Source organism: Corythoichthys intestinalis, chromosome 9 (assembly GCF_030265065.1).
Source record: "Corythoichthys intestinalis isolate RoL2023-P3 chromosome 9, ASM3026506v1, whole genome shotgun sequence".
NCBI classification, from domain to species: Eukaryota; Metazoa; Chordata; class Actinopteri; order Syngnathiformes; family Syngnathidae; genus Corythoichthys; species Corythoichthys intestinalis.
This window is the reverse complement of record NC_080403.1, coordinates 45,565,011-45,583,544: the sequence shown is the minus strand read 5'-3', so window position 1 is coordinate 45,583,544 and position 18,534 is coordinate 45,565,011. Positions and strand designations below refer to the sequence as shown.

General features: G+C 39.0%; 1 protein-coding gene across 1 annotated transcript; it reads right to left on the bottom strand.

The window, feature by feature from the left end:
- Window positions 1–15,974: 15,974 nt before the first annotated feature.
- msx1a (muscle segment homeobox 1a) lies at window positions 15,975–18,090 on the bottom strand. Its single transcript, XM_057846334.1, has 2 exons — window positions 17,543–18,090; window positions 15,975–16,862 (listed from the first exon to the last, which is right to left on the bottom strand). The coding sequence occupies exons 1-2, from the start codon at window positions 17,979–17,981 to the stop codon at window positions 16,444–16,446; spliced, it is 858 nt and encodes a 285-aa protein (XP_057702317.1). The 5' UTR covers window positions 17,982–18,090; the 3' UTR covers window positions 15,975–16,443.
- Window positions 18,091–18,534: the final 444 nt, after the last annotated feature.

Below are 18,534 nucleotides of genomic sequence, written 5' to 3'. Positions count from 1 at the left end.
CTAGCTATTGTTGGTGGGTTGTCTGGAGCTGGTGGCTCTTGCTTATTATCCTGCTTTGGCCTTTCAAAGTGTAGCATAGTAGGATGCTTCAATGTGCAGATTTTGCAGGTGAGTCTTTTTCTGCAGTCTTTGCTACGGTGTCCCTTGGTTACGCAGCCAAAACAGATTCCATTTGTTTTGAAGAATTCAACCTTTTCTTCTCGTCTTTTTTTGCTCAGTTCTTTGCAGTCTTCAGTTGCATGGTTCTTTTTACAGTACAGACAGGATTTGCTGGTACCTGTGATTGGTGCTTGACCTTGATATGATTCTTCTGCTGCCACGGTGGTAAAGCTGCTCTTGTATGCTGTTGATCCAGATTTTAATTTAGGAGTAAAACTTTTCTTTTCGTCCTTTGGCTGTGATGCAGCAGTGTCTTGGATGTTCCCAAACGTTGGGTCACACGCCATTCTTGCTTGTCTTTCAATAAAGTTGACTAGTTGCTTGAACTTGGCTCTTATTTTGGTGCGCTCTTGGTACTCGAAGGCTACACCTCTCCATTTTTCTCTCAACTTAAAGGGGAGTTTAGAAACAATGGTTCTTAGATGAGTGGTGGTGTTTAAGTCGTCGAGGGCTTTTACATCCGCCATGGCGTTAGCACAACTGCGTAGGAATAAACCATATTCCCACAGTGCCAAGCGGTCCTCTGATTTAAGCACCTGCCAATTCAAAACCTTTCTTTGGTAGGCTGATGCAATGAGAACATCACTACCATAGTGTCTATGTAACAGCTTCTTTGCTTTGGTGTACCCCTGTGCTGGTGGCATATGGATGCAACTTTGGACGAGGACTCTGGGTTGCCCTTCAGTGTATTGGTCTAAAAAGAATAATAAATCACGAGCACTGTCCGTTTTGCTTTCAACACAATGCTCGAAAGTACGTATAAAAGTGTGATATTGCAGCGGGTCTCCATTAAAGATTGTAAGCTCTTTTGCAGGTAGAGTGGAAAGTCTTTGCTCTTTTATTAGCATTTCTGTTATTTCATTTTGTTTTCTCATTATTTTCAACATTTCGGCAGTTGAATCAGTTGGTTTCGAGGTGATCCTGGAATTGATGGGTGTGGCTGCCATGAATTTGCCTTGTGTGGGCAATTTTATTCTGTCAGGCTTGTGCAACAGTGCTTGAGGACTGGTCATTCCAAAGTAAGTAGCAGGTGGTGGACGACCAGCAATATTTTCACTCTGCTCTTCATCATCATCATCCTCTTCTTCATTATTCATTCATTCATTTTCCATGCCGCTTATTCCTCACGAGGGTCGCGGATATTCACCATCGTCATCATCATCATCACTTTCATTCTTAATATGCCGGTCATAGTCTTCAACATCAAGCCCATTATTGAATTTATCATAATCATCATCGTGGGATTCTGTGTCATTCCGAAGCCTTGATTTGTTGCTTCCTTCACTCACGCTCATGAGTTCATAAGTTTTGAGTTTTGCTTCTGCAGCAGCAAGTTGTGTTTCGATAGCCAACATTTCTCTTTCAGCCTTTAATTTAGCTTCTTCTCTTTCGAGAGCTTGTGCTTTTCTCAAACCTTCAGCCTGTACTAAAAGTGCAGCTTTCTCTGCTTCAGCGTTGCGCCTGGCGGAGGAGGAAGTTGATGAGCGGCTGCTGCTTTTGCTCATTTTGGTATCCAGCTCCAATTTACTCATCATCCTCACTGACACAAGAGAATCAGGACTTTCCCTTTTGGGCTCTGTTTGTTGTACTTCAAATTTCTTTGTATATTGTTGCTGTTTAGAGGGATATTCTGTAGTCTGTTGTACGCACTGTCCAATATTTTTTACCTTTTGTAGCCATTTGTTAACTGCAGTTCGAAATTCATGGAACTGAGCAGCCTTGGGTAGGTACCAGCTTGTGTGATCCACATCCCTCTCCTCTACAGGGAGCATTTCATATAATGTTTTTTGAGAGGCAGTAAATTCATCAATCATTTTATTAAAATCACTGTATGCTTGTGTGATTATTTCAACGTTGTCATATCCATGTTGCATATTGTCCTCTATATAATTCATCTTTGATGTCAATTGTCTATATTTAGCAGCCCTCTGCTTCATTAATCCTTCTAATTTATTCTTCAAGGCCTTTTCAGTTAATTTGGATTTTCTCTTTTCATGTCCAACTTGTTTGGAATTTACTTTATCCGGTTCTGGTGGGTTTTGTTTATTACCAGCCATTTTTTCACCATCGTGATGATTGGGATTAATTTCATCGAGTTCTTGTTCAGCAGCGTGGCATTTGACAAAGCCCATTTGAGTCGTGCTTTTGACAGCATCATCCATTTCAATAATTTGGTCTGCACCCCCTTTCATATCACTTGTGCGGGACATTGTGCTGACCGTTTCACAAACAACCCAGTGCGCCCATAAATGCAAAGTTTCGTACCTTTCTGTTACGTTTACTACTACTTGTTTTAATGTGCGGGAGCGTTCAGCGCGACATCAAAATTACGAGACATCTGCCTCTAGCCACATGAAAACACCGTCCGTTCAATACTCTGTCACGTCAATTCAATCCGCTTCTTTATGCAACAATCATTGTTAAGCGTTCATTGCGACATCCAATACAAACATCCGGACTCGTAATCATATCAAAAACTTCGTATTGTAACGCACTTGCCCCGAGCAGTCACGCAATCCGTTCAACTCGTACACGATTAATCAATCAAGCAAGCCAATCGATTCAGCCACTCCACGGCGTTTTATCCTCAAACGGCGTCAACTTATTCCTTCGGTAGTTTTTCAACTTTTGTTCTGACAATTTTCAATATACGCTGGTTTAGGAATGTTTCAACGCGCACTCACCATGTGTCGATGTCAGGCGGCAGGATCAGACAAAACGGCGTGGCCGATGTTAATCCAAGGTGTCAAATCGTCAATGAGTATAGTCAAGCTAATCGTGGTCATTCAGTCCAAAGTCATGTCGTGTGGTCAAATAACAAACAAAAATGCGATCTTCGCGTCTTCAAACTTTCAAACAAACAAAAACAATGTACTCGCAACTCTGCGGTCATCTATAACATACACGTGCGTTTGCATGTGGTCTGTGTTGGGGTTGCGTGCTGTCACATGTGTTGCGGTTGAAAAACTATATCCGCCAGCGTTCCACACCTGTGCTGAGTAAGTCATTGATTTATACGCGTATAGTGGTGACGTCATCGCCCATATTGGCGGCACTGCCACATTACGTCACTTAACACAAAAATTGCTCCAACACTGATATTTACAACTATCTTGTCCACACAAAATCAGCCTATTCTCACGAAAGTTTGAAAAACTTTAAGAGCTTGGAGGCTTATAAATACTTCGTTGCTGGTTGGGTGAAACAGGTCCTCGTCCACGAAAATTCGGCAGGAATCTATCTTGCGCTTGGAAAGGTGAGTTACGAAATTTTCAATTCAAAATCTTTTGTTCTTGCTAACATCCACTGTCAAGTCTAATGTATTTCATGTCATTTGTCAATGGAGCTAGGGCTTTTAATGTTCATATGGTTTAGCGATAGCACTCTCACTACATACATACGTGTATATTGTCGGCGATTAGCCTAGCAATGATCTTAATTGTGGTTGTCAGCCCAAAACCCTCTAAATATATATTAAATGCATCTTACCAGATAGAAAATGACTACTACATAATCTGTGGTAATCGTTTGGAGCCCAGTTTTCTCGTCGAATTGCAGCAGCCCATCTCGCTCTCTCCTCTCCGGGTCTCTCGGAATCCGGTAGAACTTCAAGTCTCTCCGTCTATCTTCTCTGTTATTGCAACCGACCGCCACACACGCCTTCACCATTTTGATTATTAATGTTAACGAGCAGAAAAACACGCCGTAAATAGGAGGAATGTACTTAGCCGTAACAGGTAAACACGATGTGTTGACGGACAATTGGGCGGCACCAGTCAGGAGGGCTGAGTTGTGACGTCACGTGGGTAGGGTCTATAGAATCATTTAATTACTTCAAAAAGATGTACAAGGAATCCATTCTAGATCGCTACTCGAACCAAAATGACACATAACTCCACTGCACACACACATCCGCAACAAAATGTTCACCCAACAAAAAGACAACAAAAGGATGATTAAATGTCAGGGACAGAGACTAAGACATAACATTGTACGCCCTGAAGATATGCCCTGCAGCGAACTTGGATCACTAATCTGTGCGCTTTTAACGTTCGCTGAAATTGAGCTGCTTGACTGGACGCTAAGCTCATTGGACAGAATCTTCTCTACAATGCGACCTACCGGCCAACACCTTCTCGTGACAATTTTGCGTAGTGCCATGGCAATCAATGACTTTTGGGATGATATATAAGTGAAAAAATGGACAAAGGCAAAAAACAAAACAAAAACGAAAAATAAAAGCTCATGTAATGTAATTATGCAACTCTACCATGCTAGACTGTGCGTCCTGGGCTGTAGGGGGACGGGTATTGATAAGCATAAGCTTTTTCCCGTCTTCCTTTGTCTGTCATCGGTCTTTTCGGGCAAATTATTCCATATTTTGTGACTGTCAATGATTCTCTTTCTTTGGCCAAACTATCCCACATTTGTCAATGATACCGATGATGATGACAATAAACATTTCATTCATTCATTTTTCTTTTTACAAATTTGAAAAAAAGGTTTCATTAGGACCTTATTTTTCAAATTTTGGGATTCTCTGATAGTTGCTTCATATTGCTGGCATTTAAGGGTTAAGAACCCTGGTTTAAATGTGGGTGTGCGTGTGGATGATAGGCCAAACAGTAGACAAATATCTTCTTTTTGGCAAATAGCCTGCTACGTGTGGACATGGCCTTAGACAGGCGCTTTTTTGCTTCCATTTATCTTTTTTTTTTTTTTTTTTTTTTTTTTTAACTCTTGCTGTGCCTCTTATTGAAGAATTGTATAATGGATAATTGTTTTATTGTTATAAATGTACTTAAAAATGAATGAAAGCGGCTGGCTTTGGAAGTTTTTAAAAAAAATTTATTTATTTATTTATTTATTTTTTAACAAACGTGCAGGTGTGGACGCAATTATTTTCCCCCACGTATTAGGGCAGGATCCTCTGTTTTGAAAAAGAAAAGAAAAAAAAAAACCTGCTTGGTATGGATATGGCCTTGGAGCAGGCACAACAGGTGAAATCAATGGGCAATCACAGGGACACACTTGGACAGGGGTGCCCAAGTCCAGTCCTTGAGAGCCCCTATCCAGCTTGTTTTCCATTTCTCCCTCCTCCAACACACCTGACTCAAATAATCAGGATCATTATCAGGCTCCTGCAGAGCTTGCTGATGAGCTGATTTGATTTGATTGATTAATTTATTTCGAGCAGTAATAACAAAAACAGCAAGAATAGGGGAAAACAATAACAATAGTACATGTTGATTTTAACAAAAATTAATAACAAATACATACAGCACATACGTAGCTCGAAAAGGAGTGGGAAGAAGCAGAGCTTTTTTTTGGGTCCCACCCCCAAATTACTCCCCAAAAATTCAATGTAAATACAGTCACTTCCCAAAAATCGTCATCATCATTGCACTATCACCACCACCATCACTACCACCGCCATCATCGTCGTCATTACCGCCGTCCCCATATATGAATTGCACATTTAAAATCAAAATTTATGTAATGACAGCTTTACTGGTGCCAGTGGTGATATATAGTTGCAGTGATAACACAATATATCAGTAGTAATAAGTAACTATAGCATATGTAATAATTATATATACAGTATATACCCAAAACATTTAGAGACCACTTTCTGTGTATTTTGACCAGACCTGATGTTTATAGAACAATTTGAATCTCTGAATACTTTGACACTGCTTAAATTTTAAATCCAGACTGTTCCAGAGTTTTACCCCACATACAGACATACAGAATCCTTTACGAGTACTGCGAAATTTTGGTATTGAGAAGTTGTGAAATCCTCTCAAATTATGAGATTGCTCTCACACTGTAAAAATGGATTGTAAGTTTAAGGGTAATATTTTATGGAAGGCTTTAAATAAGAATATAGATGTGTAATATTTTACAAGATCATTGAATTTTAACAGTTTGGATTGAGTAAATAAATTATGGGTGTGAGCTAAAAATCCCACTTTATGTGTGATCCGGATTGCTCGTTTCTGTAATATGACTAACGGATTTAATGCACTTTTGTAGGTGTTTCCCCATACCTCGACACAATATGAAAAGTACGGGAGTACCAAAGTGCAGTATAGTGTACGAAGTGCAATTACATCAAGGTAATGTTTTGCTTTGTTTATGATTGACAGACACTTAGAGATTTTGTTTTTTGTGTATTTAATATGGGGTTTCCATGACAATTTGTTATCTATTATAATACCCAGAAATTGATCATTTGATTCAGGTGTGTTCAAGGAGGGAGACATGGAAAACAAGCTGGATAGGGGCTCTCGAGGACCGGACTCTGGACTTGGGCACCCCTGCACTAGGAGGTGACCAACACAAATCCTAACAGTTAATATTTTTGTTGTTCGTGTACTATCCCTGTTCAAGAAAGAAGAAAAAAATAAGCAAAACGAGCCTGAAGCATGATTCTTCCATCGCCATGCTTCTCTGTGAGTAGTAAGCTGTTTTTTTTTTTTCATGCCTTATATATTTCATGTTACCTCCAAAAAGTGATGTCTTTGCGTTTTCAAACCATAATATAGTACTAACCATTTACCCAAAAGCTGTTGTGAGAACAACAAATCTGCAATAAATCAGAAGAACTCAAGTTACATACTGTATAAAATTAGTACTTGACATTCTTGCAGGTCACACAACTGCTGGCCTTTGTATTCAAGGAGATATGCACTAAATTAACCGATGATGATTTTCTTGGGCAAAACACCAAATTACAAAAACAATTTGCCCATGCCATGACTCCCCAAGTGCTTAATTGTCAGACCTGCTTAGTTCATAAAACACATACACAGCGCTTTTGGGGAAGAAAAATGTAGGTACCGCTACTTGCCACAAGATGGTGTTGCTTGTCAGCATTTGTCAACTCTTTTCAACACCGCTCATCCTTGTCAGGTTCACGGGTGCTGGACCTTATCCCAGCTGACTTCAAGCGAAAGGATTACACCCAAAACTGGTCGCCAGTCGGATCTCACAACACCTTCTATTCTAAATTATGATAAAAGCGCATTTGATTACTTTTACCCACACAAAAAGTGCTTCTGTTTTGCTACTAACGTTTCATATCAGAGTATGATGCCAAAATCAAGAATAATCCAATTTTAATCTTATGTTACTTTAATCTTACTGTTGCACCTATTCCTGAAAAATTTTCCCATAACATTGACTTTAAGTCAAGCTTTTGATGTAACAATCTTTTTTTTTTTTTTTTTTGTCCAGCAAATGTCATTCAAATGCTGTCAAATTTATTCACTTTAAAATATTTGACGCAATTAACGCATGCACGGAGTGACCCGTTCATGCGTTGCCTCAAACAGTTTAAATGACGCCGTTTTAGCACATTGAGAGCGAAAAGCTAGAGAAATGCGAGTGGACACAGGCGTTCATTGGACCGTGCCTTTTATTGGCTTAAACTGGCACTGACAATCATGGTTGCCCAACTTCCCATCATGTATTTGGGCGGAATAGTTAAGTTGCAACAGTATCATTTAGTGAAAGTACAACAAAAATAATATTCCTATCCCTCACAGGAGACTTTTTCTTAACGTTTAATAGAACACAACGCAGAACATACTGACACCACTGACAGTTATGGTTGCCCAACTTCCCATCATGCATTTGGGCGGAACAGTTAAATTGCAACAGTATCATTTAGTGAAAGCACAACAAAAATAATATTCCTATCTCTCAAAAAAATAATGTTCACAAAAAGAAAAGCGCTCAATGCAAAGAGAACTGGCATTCCAATCAAAATAGCTATGCAAAATACACATAAAACTTACTCAGACTTTGCCTTGGCTAGATCTCTAATTAATTTAAAACTCGCCATTGACACCTTGTAGTGCATTTCAATCACTATCTTACTTAATTAAAGACACTGACAGGGAGCCCATGTGACGCCAACAATGGCGAGCTATTAGTTTATTTTTTGATTGAAAATTTTACACATTTTATTCAAACGAAAACATTAGAGGGGTTTTAATATAAAATTACAATAACTTGTACTCAAATTTATCTTTTCAGAACTACAAGTCTTTCTATCCGTGGATCCCTTTAACAGAAAGAATGTTAATAATGTTAATGCCATCTTGTGGATTTATTGTTTTAATAAACAAATACAGTACTTATGTACAGTATGTTGAATGTTTATCTCCGTCTTGTCTTTCCATTCCAACAATAATTTACAGAAAAATATGGCATATTTTAGAGATGGTTTGAATTGCGATTCATTACGATTAATTTTTAAGCTGTTATTAACTCGATTAAAAATTTTAATCGTTTGACAGCCCTATCAAATATACATACCGTAGTACCTCTTCACCACATAAAGCTGCTCAACTCCTTTAATGAAAGAACCTTGCCAATAGCAAAATGTTAGTGAGCAGCAAGGGGCTTGTTAAAAAAAAAGTTGTAATAAAGTTTAATTGCTGTGCTTATTGATCATAATTATTACAAGGTTGCAGAATTCACATAGTTTTGTATCATTAAGGCAAAATGAGAACAAAATGTTAAGTCAGCGTTCAAATAATTTCCCAATTTAATGTTGTGTGACCCTGCATCAAGAATCTCGGATCATAAAGCATAAAATCTTTGCCCAGGGGGTCATAGTAATCATTCTCTGCTTTGTTGAAATAAATGAGCTCGTAAAGTACAGATCAGAAACCTATTTACATTAAAGAATCACTGATGTACTTTGTGATTCACTTCTGCTTTATTGGGTTTTCGGGCAATTTTCCATCACATTAGGCACTTTTTATAACATCTTAAAAAGATGTGTTGCCTCGTTAGTCGGCATAAGAAAATGTTTTCCCTTAAAATAGATGTTGGAACACTGCACTCTAGTTGCAATTATGCTGCACAGTAAATGTGGCTGCAGATGCAGAGGTTATAGTTTTACCCACACTGGAATAGTAAACTGGAGCTGTGTTCTCCTGTTGACTGCAAAGATGCCTCAAAAGGCCTTGATAATAAACAAATAATAGCTCCATTATTTTTATGTGGGGCTAGTTAGTTCACCATGAGCTGCCTTCATATAATTGACTCAAATGAGTAAGACTGTTAGTCATTGTAATGTAGCTTGAAATTCTTGCAGTTAAACATTCCCACGGTGATGGCTTGTGGCTGTGGTCGGCAGGGCCGGTTGTAGGCAAGCATGTAGTAGGGGGCAGTCAGAAATGTGTAGGGGGATCATATGTAGGGATCATATGTACACATCCTGCTCTAGCTATCCCCCCCCACCCCCACCCCCACCCCAGTGCTTACAGTAACAGCAAATTTATTCATTGAAATGAGTTGTTAGCTGTGTCCAACCCCAACCTAGAGAAATGATTGCACTTAGTCAGGCCTCTACTTTCAGACCTGTCCAACTTGCTGGTATACAGCGGTATGACAAAGTATCTGAACCTTGGAATTTGTCACATTTCTGCAAAAAATCACCATCAAATGTGATCTGATCTTTGTCAAAATCACAAATATGAAAAAACGGTGTCTGCTTTAACTAAAACCACCCAAACATTTATAGGTTTTCCTATTTTAATGAGGATAGTATGCAAACAATGACAAAAGGGGGAAAAATAAGTAAGTGATCCATCACATTTAATATTTTGTGCCCCCCCCCCCACCTTTGGCAGCAATAAATTCAACCAGACACTTCCTGTAGCTGCAGATCAGTCTAGTACATCGATCAGGACTAATCTTGGCCCATTCTTCTCTACAAAACTGCTGTAGTTCAGTCAGATTCCTGGAATGTCTGGAATGAATCGCTGTCTTTAGGTAGCCACAGTATCTCAATGGGGTTGAAGTCTGAACTATGACTTGGCCACTCCAGAACGTGTATTTTGTTCTTCTGAAACCATTCTGAAGTTGATTTATGTCTGTGTTTTGGATCATTGTCTTGCTGAAGCATCCATCTTCGTTTTAGCTTCAACTGTTTGACAGACGGCCTCAGGTTTTCCTGCAAAACATCCTGATAAACTTTTGAATTCATTCTTCCATTAATGATTACAAGTTGTCCAGGCCCTGATGAAGCAAAACTGCCCCAAATCATGATGGTGCCTCCAGCATGCTTCACGGTGGGAATGAGGTGTTGATGTTGATGAGCTGTTCCATTTTTCCTCCACACATGATGTTGTGTGTTACGCCCAAATAATTCAACTTTGGTTTTATCAATCCACAAAATATTTTTCCAAAACTTCTGTGGAGTGTCCAAGTGCCTTTTTGTGAACATTAAACGAGCAACAATGTATTTTTAAGACTGCAGCGGCTTCCTCCTTGGAGTCCTCCCATGAACACCATTCTTGGCCATAGTTTTACATATAGTTGATGTGTGCATAGACATATTGGATTGTGCGAGTGATTTCTGTAATTCTATAGCAGACACTCTAGGGTTCTTTTTTCACCTCTCTGAGTATTCTGCGCTGAACTCTTGGCCGTGACTTGGCCAGCCCGTCTCATCAGACCATAGGACATGGTTCCAGTAATCCATGTGCTTTGTTGACATGTCTTCAACAAACTGTTTGTGGGCTTTCTTGTGTACCAACTTCAGAAGAGGCTTCCTCCTGGGGTGACAGCCATGCACACCAATTTGATGTAGAGTGTAGCGTATGGTCTGAGCACTAACAGGCTGACTCCCCACCTCTTCAATCTCTGCAGCAATGCTGACAGCACTCCTGTAACGAGTCACATGACATTTTGGAGGAAAAATGACAAGCAGTACTCAATTTGGACATTTCGGGATGTACGTAGTTTCTCTGGGGTGTACTCACTTTTGTTGCCAGGGGTTTAGATATTAATGGCTATATTTTGAGTTATTTTGAGGGGAAAATAAATTACCTCTATTACAGTATATAAGCTGCACACAGACTGCTTTTCATTGTGTCCAAGTGTCATTTTGTCATTGTTGTCCCATGAAAAGATGTACTTAAATATCTGCAGAAATGCTAGGGGAGTACTCACTTTTGTGGTACACTGTATATATAATATTTTTTATGGCACATGGCTTCCTGTATCCCTTGAGCATTCACCGATAAACCCCCTTAGCCTGGATTAGACAGTATTGGCATAATTTTCAGACTACTGTATACGCCGCTACTTTTTTCCTTCATTTTGAATCCTGCAGCTTATTTGTTGATTGATTTGGGTTAATAGGGAACACTTTATTTGACAGCGGCGTCATAAGATTGTCATAAGAACGTCATGATTATGTCTTGACACTATCGCGGGCGTTACTGAATGCTTATGACAGATGTCATTAAGTGTCATCCGCCAAATGATGTCACTAACCCCATTGATGTCTAGCTTGGATCTTTCACATCCATTTAAAAGTGAGATAATTTGATGCATAAGACTAAATGACATGTGTTATAAGCATTCATTAATGCTCATGACTGTGTTATGTCATAATTATGATCGTCCAATGACAGTCTCATAGCGCCACTGTCAAATAAAGTGTTACCAAATCTCATAACTAGCAATTAATGAAACAACTGGAACAATAACTGAATAAATAATTAGCACACATGAGTTTTGATAGTTTTTTACATCTGTAGCACTGCAATGCATGCTAGGAGGCATGTTGGACAATAACAGTGTTCACAGCAGGTGGCAGAAGAGGTAGACTGTCTCCCTCAAGGGAGCAGTGATGGCCAAATGAAGCTTCCTGAAGCAATGATGGTGGTTCATTTGGTCTTATGACATGATGATGCTTCTGTCAAAAAAAGTGTTACCGGTTATTATCTTCTGATGTAAATATCCTATAATACAGTGAGGACAACTGTGTGTTATAGTCCAGTGTTGCTTATCTAAGACCAAATGCCGTTTTCGTGTCAAATTTGGTGGGTGGCGACTTATGGACAGGTGCACCTTATAGTGCGAAAATTACGGTATATGAACAAAATCATATATTGCGGTTTTGCCATATCTTGCACATTCAGTTCTCAAATTAATGAAAAATAAATAAATACAATTAGAGTAAATTGAAGCACCTTAAATCTCTAATGCAACAATAAAAAAATACAGAAACTAAGATAACATCGTTATAATGAAGAATATGATTTAAAAAATTGTTTAAAGAATTTAAAATAAAGGGGGAAAAATGAAGAATACAAAGATAAATGTAGGGGAAAGGGGGAAATTCAGGGGAAACAATTTAATACAATACTGAATGCAATACAAAAACGTGGTGAGTCAAGCAAAGTCTTCCCAAACAGCTATTTAAGTCATCTGGTGAAAATTCCTGTATTTCTAATATTGCAATATATACCGCAAACCCTCCAAAAGTCGCAATGTAAGTTTTTTTCCAATATCGTTCAGCCCTATAATGAGAAGAGAACTAAAATTAACACTTGTATTAGGGCAGGGGTCTGCTCGTCTGTTCCTCGCGAGCCATTTAAGCTTACAGTGCAAATCCAAAATCAAAGTTTGATACTTTATTTTAAACTTGATGATTAATTTACAAATAAGATGTGCAATCCAGGCAACAACTTTCTCATCATTTGTAGTAACTAACGGTTTTGGATGTCAATGGAGAAAAAAAATGATCATTGCATTCATGTAAGCTATCATTTACATTTTATATTTCTTTTGGTTGGTATACCACATTGTTGCATTACTGTTGTCAATGAGTTATGAACAGCTTTTTTAATGCATTGCTGTTCTTTTTTGTAAAGATATTTTAAATATGTGAAGAAGCAGACATTTTCTCTGACAGCTTTATTAGTAAATGGCTGATTTATTGAATAACTACTTCATTAATAATGTTACTTTGACACTAAGGATTTACTAGTATGGGCCCATCACTGGATAGAAATATGAAAATATATACTTCAGAGATTTAATTTCGAGTATTTATGGTCTTTTAAGATGTCAAAATGAAACATTGCTTTTTTTTTTTTTTAAATGTCCCTGACATTGTGTGAGACGAACCCAAACAGACATTTGGATGACCCTCTCTGCAATGCAATTTCATGGCTTCGGTGTGTAAAATATTAATATCCTTTTTTTTTGCAGGTTTAGCAAAGAAAAAAGTTATTAGTTTGTTAAACATTAACTTTGCAAATCCAAAAGTGTACATAATCTATGTTCCGGAGTTAGTTTAAACACTTTCAAACTAGGAAATAAACAATCATGATTGTGGCTTTTGAACAAAAGGTAGGCGTGTTTGTTATATATCAGATAAATAACAGCTTGTTGTTTGTGGCTTGACTTTAATAAGTGGACTGAAATTGTAAGGTTTTATAATTACCTATGTAAATATCATTTTAATTAGTCCTTTTACTGAAATACACATAAATCGTGTTTTCGGCTTGGCAGTGGCTCTCAATTTTTTTCCATTTCAAACCAAAATGACAACTGATCAACCTATAAATCAACATCGCAGAAGCATAATAATGTTTTTAATTTGTTGTATTTGAATTGCCAATTATTTATAATTATAACTATTTTAAACTACATTTGAACAAAATTAATGATGGAAAATACATTTACAATTGAGAGGAAAAAAGTTTTAACTGTTTCCAAATACAGTATGTGTCAGTATGTAATTTATATCTATCAGTATGTCAGAAAAAATTTCTGCAGGTAATAGCAAAATATAGCATTACAAATATGACTACATATTCCTAAATTATATTACCTACACGCAGCCAAGCATGCCTAAATTATCAAACTAAATTTCAGCAAATGCTGGCTGCATGGTGGACTCGTTTAATTTAAGATTATTTTATTACATTTGTATTATATTGGTGCATGATGCTAACATTTAAACTGAAAATGTATATTTTAATCAAATAATACTTCTGACGGGGTTTGCGACATGCACGACTGATTTCCAGACCACCAATAAATCAAGATGAATGATGATGACATCTGATGTCGAACGGCAGCCTACTGTGATTTTAGGGCTGATTGTCATAAGTCGCTGAGAATTTGGCTCAAGGCCGAATAAAGAAGAAAGAAAAACATTTTGCAGAATAGACATATCTCATTTTTGGCTCTTCTCTGTCATGTTGCTCTGCTTTGCACATGATGAGTTAATCATGTGAGTGACTCTCCATAAAAATAGGAACTTTTAAGAAGTAAATAAATTTCAGGGTTGTACAATTGATTTAGAGCAATTCTCTTGCTAAATCTAACTTCCAGTTGCGTAAACCATCTTTGAGGACAACAGTTTGTCATCGTTGTTGGGAGGAAATCACCGTGGCAGAACGTCCCAGTCCCCCGTTGACATTTTAGGAATGATAGAAGTTCCGCCTTGCCTGGAGCTACAGTCTCTCTGGAGCCGAGCCGGGCCTCCATCCGCCCGCGCTCATTACAAACAATTATTTTACTTCATTTTAACCCCTTTCTGGCTAGCTCCAAAGGGGAAAGAGAACGCCTTTTATTGCCAGTACATGCTCTGTAATTTGCAACAATCTGATCCCGCAGTTTGGAGGATGACTCAGTGATAGTTTTCCTTTCAGGTGCTCCATGCTGGAATGCGCCTAACACCCATGTCCTACCTCTAATGGCCTGTCATTTGGCTCATTTTACACTCCTTTAACCCACGCTAATGACACACGTGGACTAGTTAAAGCTCCGATATTTATCAGTGTGTTTTGAAGTGGGTTCGTCGACGTGCAACCCCCCTCCACCTCCAGCCACCACATGATCCCCACCCCTAAACTCTGCTGGCGCCAACAGAATCTAGGTTAGTCGTCTCAAAGCAATGGGCAACAGCTGTAGCAATACATTCCTGCAAATAACATGTGACAAGTTGACGTTACTCGCAGAAAAGTGGAAATTAAAAAAAGTGTTGCAAACTGGGTGCGTAAATTTGGATTGTGCCCACGAGTCTAGACATGTACCGATTACCGGTTTTAAGGTATACCGTGGTATGAAAACGTCAAAGTTTCAAAACAGCAACAATTTTCTGTCACATGCACAGTCCCTGAAGTTTTTATTAGCTATTTTTTATGTCCCAAAAATGCATGGGCTAAACCCTCCTCCACCGGTTGTTGCTCAGTGTCAGTGAGTCAGCTGTGCTGCATAAAGGCTGGAGGAGGTGAAACTCCTGAACTTTTTCCCCCATTGAAGAAAACAAAAATCGCTAGTATGGGAATACTTCGGCTACAGAAAAGTTGGACGGCCGCGGTTTAGAGGAGGTGGGCCAACAGACATGTAAAACATGTTTGCAGAGCTGCGAAGGAGGCAATACCTCAAATATGATTTCGCATTTATACAAAATTAAAGGTTAGTAAATACTGTCATGAACGTTTCCCACCAGCTACAAGTTAATTCCAGCATGTTTAGTGTGTCTAGCAGTGGTAAAACATGTTTTTTTCCTCTGTAGCAACTGTGTGTGTTGAGAGAGTGTGTGTATAATGTAAATAGGATACGAGTCATACACATGGGCTTTTTATGGAAAATAATTCTATTATTTTTGTTCTGATGGTAATAATGTTGAGCTCTGGCTGTCGGTTTACGCTCACTTAAAAGGACTGCATTTGTTTTAATTTTATTTAGAATTGTTTTTATTTTAGGTTAACATTATACTTATGTTCCAATATGCTAATGTTTTGACAAATAAAAATCCTGTTCAGTGGGGAAAAGTTTATTTTTTTATTTATTTTTTAAACCTCAGATATTTCAAAGTAACGCATTTTAGAGTTGTAATTGCAATACCGTAAACTGATATTTTTGTTTGAGGTTATCATACCGTCAGAATATCATACCGGCACATGCCTACGGGCCACAACATCAGTTTTCTCCTGCTTGCCAATACTTCTTACATAATGTCAATCAAGACAAATGAAATGAAAAAAGAATAAACAATTTATTAAGTTATGTCACAAATATATTCATAATATAAATGAGGATATTTTTCCTAATATACATTATTTTACAGTACACTTTATCCCTTGCGAAGGGAATCATTACAACAGACACTAGTGCTGTTTCTTCCGCTTTTTAAATGCTGCTGTTTTTCCATATTTACAAAGAACATTGACACTGTAATCCGGACTAAGAACATTAAGAATTAAAAAAAAGAAAATGCTTGCACAAAAGTATTGTTGCAGCCTAACAAATGTGTTTTTGTCCATGCTGAGTGTCCTGATAAAATAGTCTTCCCTTGTTGTTCTAAAAAAAATAATCAAATGCATCACTAGGAGCACATGATCAAACCCCATTTTGGAGGACTTACTGGCGAGATCAGATATCGCATCCAAGGAAAAACTCTTTCCAAGATGAGTCTTACCCCACTGGTCATGATATAATGTCCACGGTCCATCAAGCCAGGTGGTACATGCTGTATCCGACGTGGGCTGCGTACAGTCCTACGGGGGACACCGGCAGCGAGTGCCTCTGGAAGGCGTGCGAGCCCGCGTAGGATCCCGGGACGTGCGCACTCAGCGGGAAGGAAATCCCAAACGCGGGAGGCAACATGGGCTTGGCTGCCATTTTCAGTTTCTCGAGTTCTGCCTCTTGCAGTCGCTTGGCTTTAGCTCTCCTGTTCTGAAACCAGATCTTAACTTGGGTCTCTGTCAAACTGAGGGAACTGGAGAACTCTGCGCGCTCGGCAATGGACAGGTACTGCTTCTGGCGGAACTTTCTCTCCAAGGCCAGCAGCTGGGACGTCGTGAAGGGGGTCCGAGGCTTTCTGTTGGTCTTGTGTTTCCTCAAAGGACACGCCGGAGGACTCAATCTTCCTATAATGATAAAACAAATGAAAACAAGTTTCATTTTGGTGGATTTAAACACCTTAAATATTCATTTGTAATTTTTATTTATTTATTTTAATGGCATTTCCCCCCCACGTTGACTTTTAGTGGTCCCTAACTGTCGACCAATCACATGCATTCCCTTTCATCTAACCAATCTTGTCATGTTTTCTACTTGAATACAAAATTAAATACATTTTCACACGACACTATTTTTTTTTCACACGAACCGAAAAAAAAAATGTTTTAAGGTTCGTGTGATTTGTTTTAGTGTCGTGTGATTGGTCGACAGTTGGGGACCATATAAAGTAAGCTTTTTAGCTAATATTTATAATTGTTTTATCACGTGAAATTCCTCTTTATTCACCCAATGCGTCAACTAATATTTTCGAAAGTTGAGTCTGGAGTAAAAACATGAACTCGTCAAAGTTTAATTCAATATGACTCTTGAAAAAAAGTTTCATATAGGTCTGAATTAGCCAAAAGTAGTCATGAATAAAGTTGGAAATTCCGAAATCAACTGAATACGGTCGGAGAGTTGCATTACTATTGCTAAAATCCTCTTTAATTTAAAAGGAAGTAAAGCGGACGCGAATGGCACGCAAAGAATCCAGAAGTGTAATTTAACCGTGCGTAATATAGCAAAGCGATAACTAAAGTCAACTTACGTGGAGGTGTGGGAGAAAAACGAGGACTCTGAATCCAAGAAGTCCTCTCTTGGCTATCTGGACTCTCGGGTTTAATCAACACGTCCTCCTGCACGTTCATGAGATCGCTCACAGAAAAAGAGGAGCCAATCGGGATCGCAGGCACGGAAGCGTCCAGACTTCCAAACGGTCCCATCCGAACTCCTTTCCCTAGAGAATGGGACGTCCCGGCCACGGAGGCGCCATCCGGGGAAGGCGCCTCTCTGCTCGGCTTGCGATCAGCCATCAGAGCCTCGACGCTGAAGGGCAGGATGGCCACTTTGGGCTTCCCGGCGTCCTCTGCGGGGCTCAAGCTCGTCTGCATGTCGCCTCTTGTGACGAGCACGGGTCGTGGGGGGAGATCTTCACTTTTCAAACCCGCGGCGGCCAAAACTGACATCGACACCGACGATGGGGCCATACAGGTCCGGCTGAAACCGTGGAGCTGTCGAAGTGGTGAAGTCGGGAGGGTTAAAAATATGTCACTTAAAAAAAGAAGTAAGAAGTTGTTGCGTCAGGGTGTCGACATCGACATCCTCATGTTTATGTGAGCCGGGTGGAGAGCGGAGCTATAAGACAGGCGTGGAGTGGGAGGCGGCCAATCACAAAGCACATGGGCTGGACAAAAAAAAAGTTAACAATGCTTTCCCCCCACGAAGTAACTTCAAATAAACACGACAAACCCTTAATGGCCCATTACGACCGTGTACAACTCATGTCATAAGCTTTTTGATGAGATCAGAAAGTTATCTTATTTTCATTCACACAATTTTATATTGCAGAAAACACAAACAATGCTGAAAAAGCAGTTTCTGCTCTTGCACCCCTCTTTAAAATAAACTACTGTATTTTAAGCCAAAAGAGCTGTTGTGTTCGATAGAACCATATGTCTATATGCTGCCATAGCAGTTTCATGGCGCATTAAGCCCCCAAACTATTTTTAATGTGTCCATTTTACCCTAGGGACCCGCATT

What these genes read in the sequence shown, in the direction of transcription:
- msx1a (XM_057846334.1), bottom strand. Translation starts at nt 17,981, where the DNA reads ATGGCCCCATCGTCGGTGTCGATGTCAGTTTTGGCCGCCGCGGGTTTG. An exon ending in TTTTTCTCCCACACCTCCAC is followed by an intron (nt 16,863 to 17,542) that starts GTAAGTTGACTT and finishes TTATCATTATAG; the next exon opens with GAAGATTGAGTCCTCCGGCG.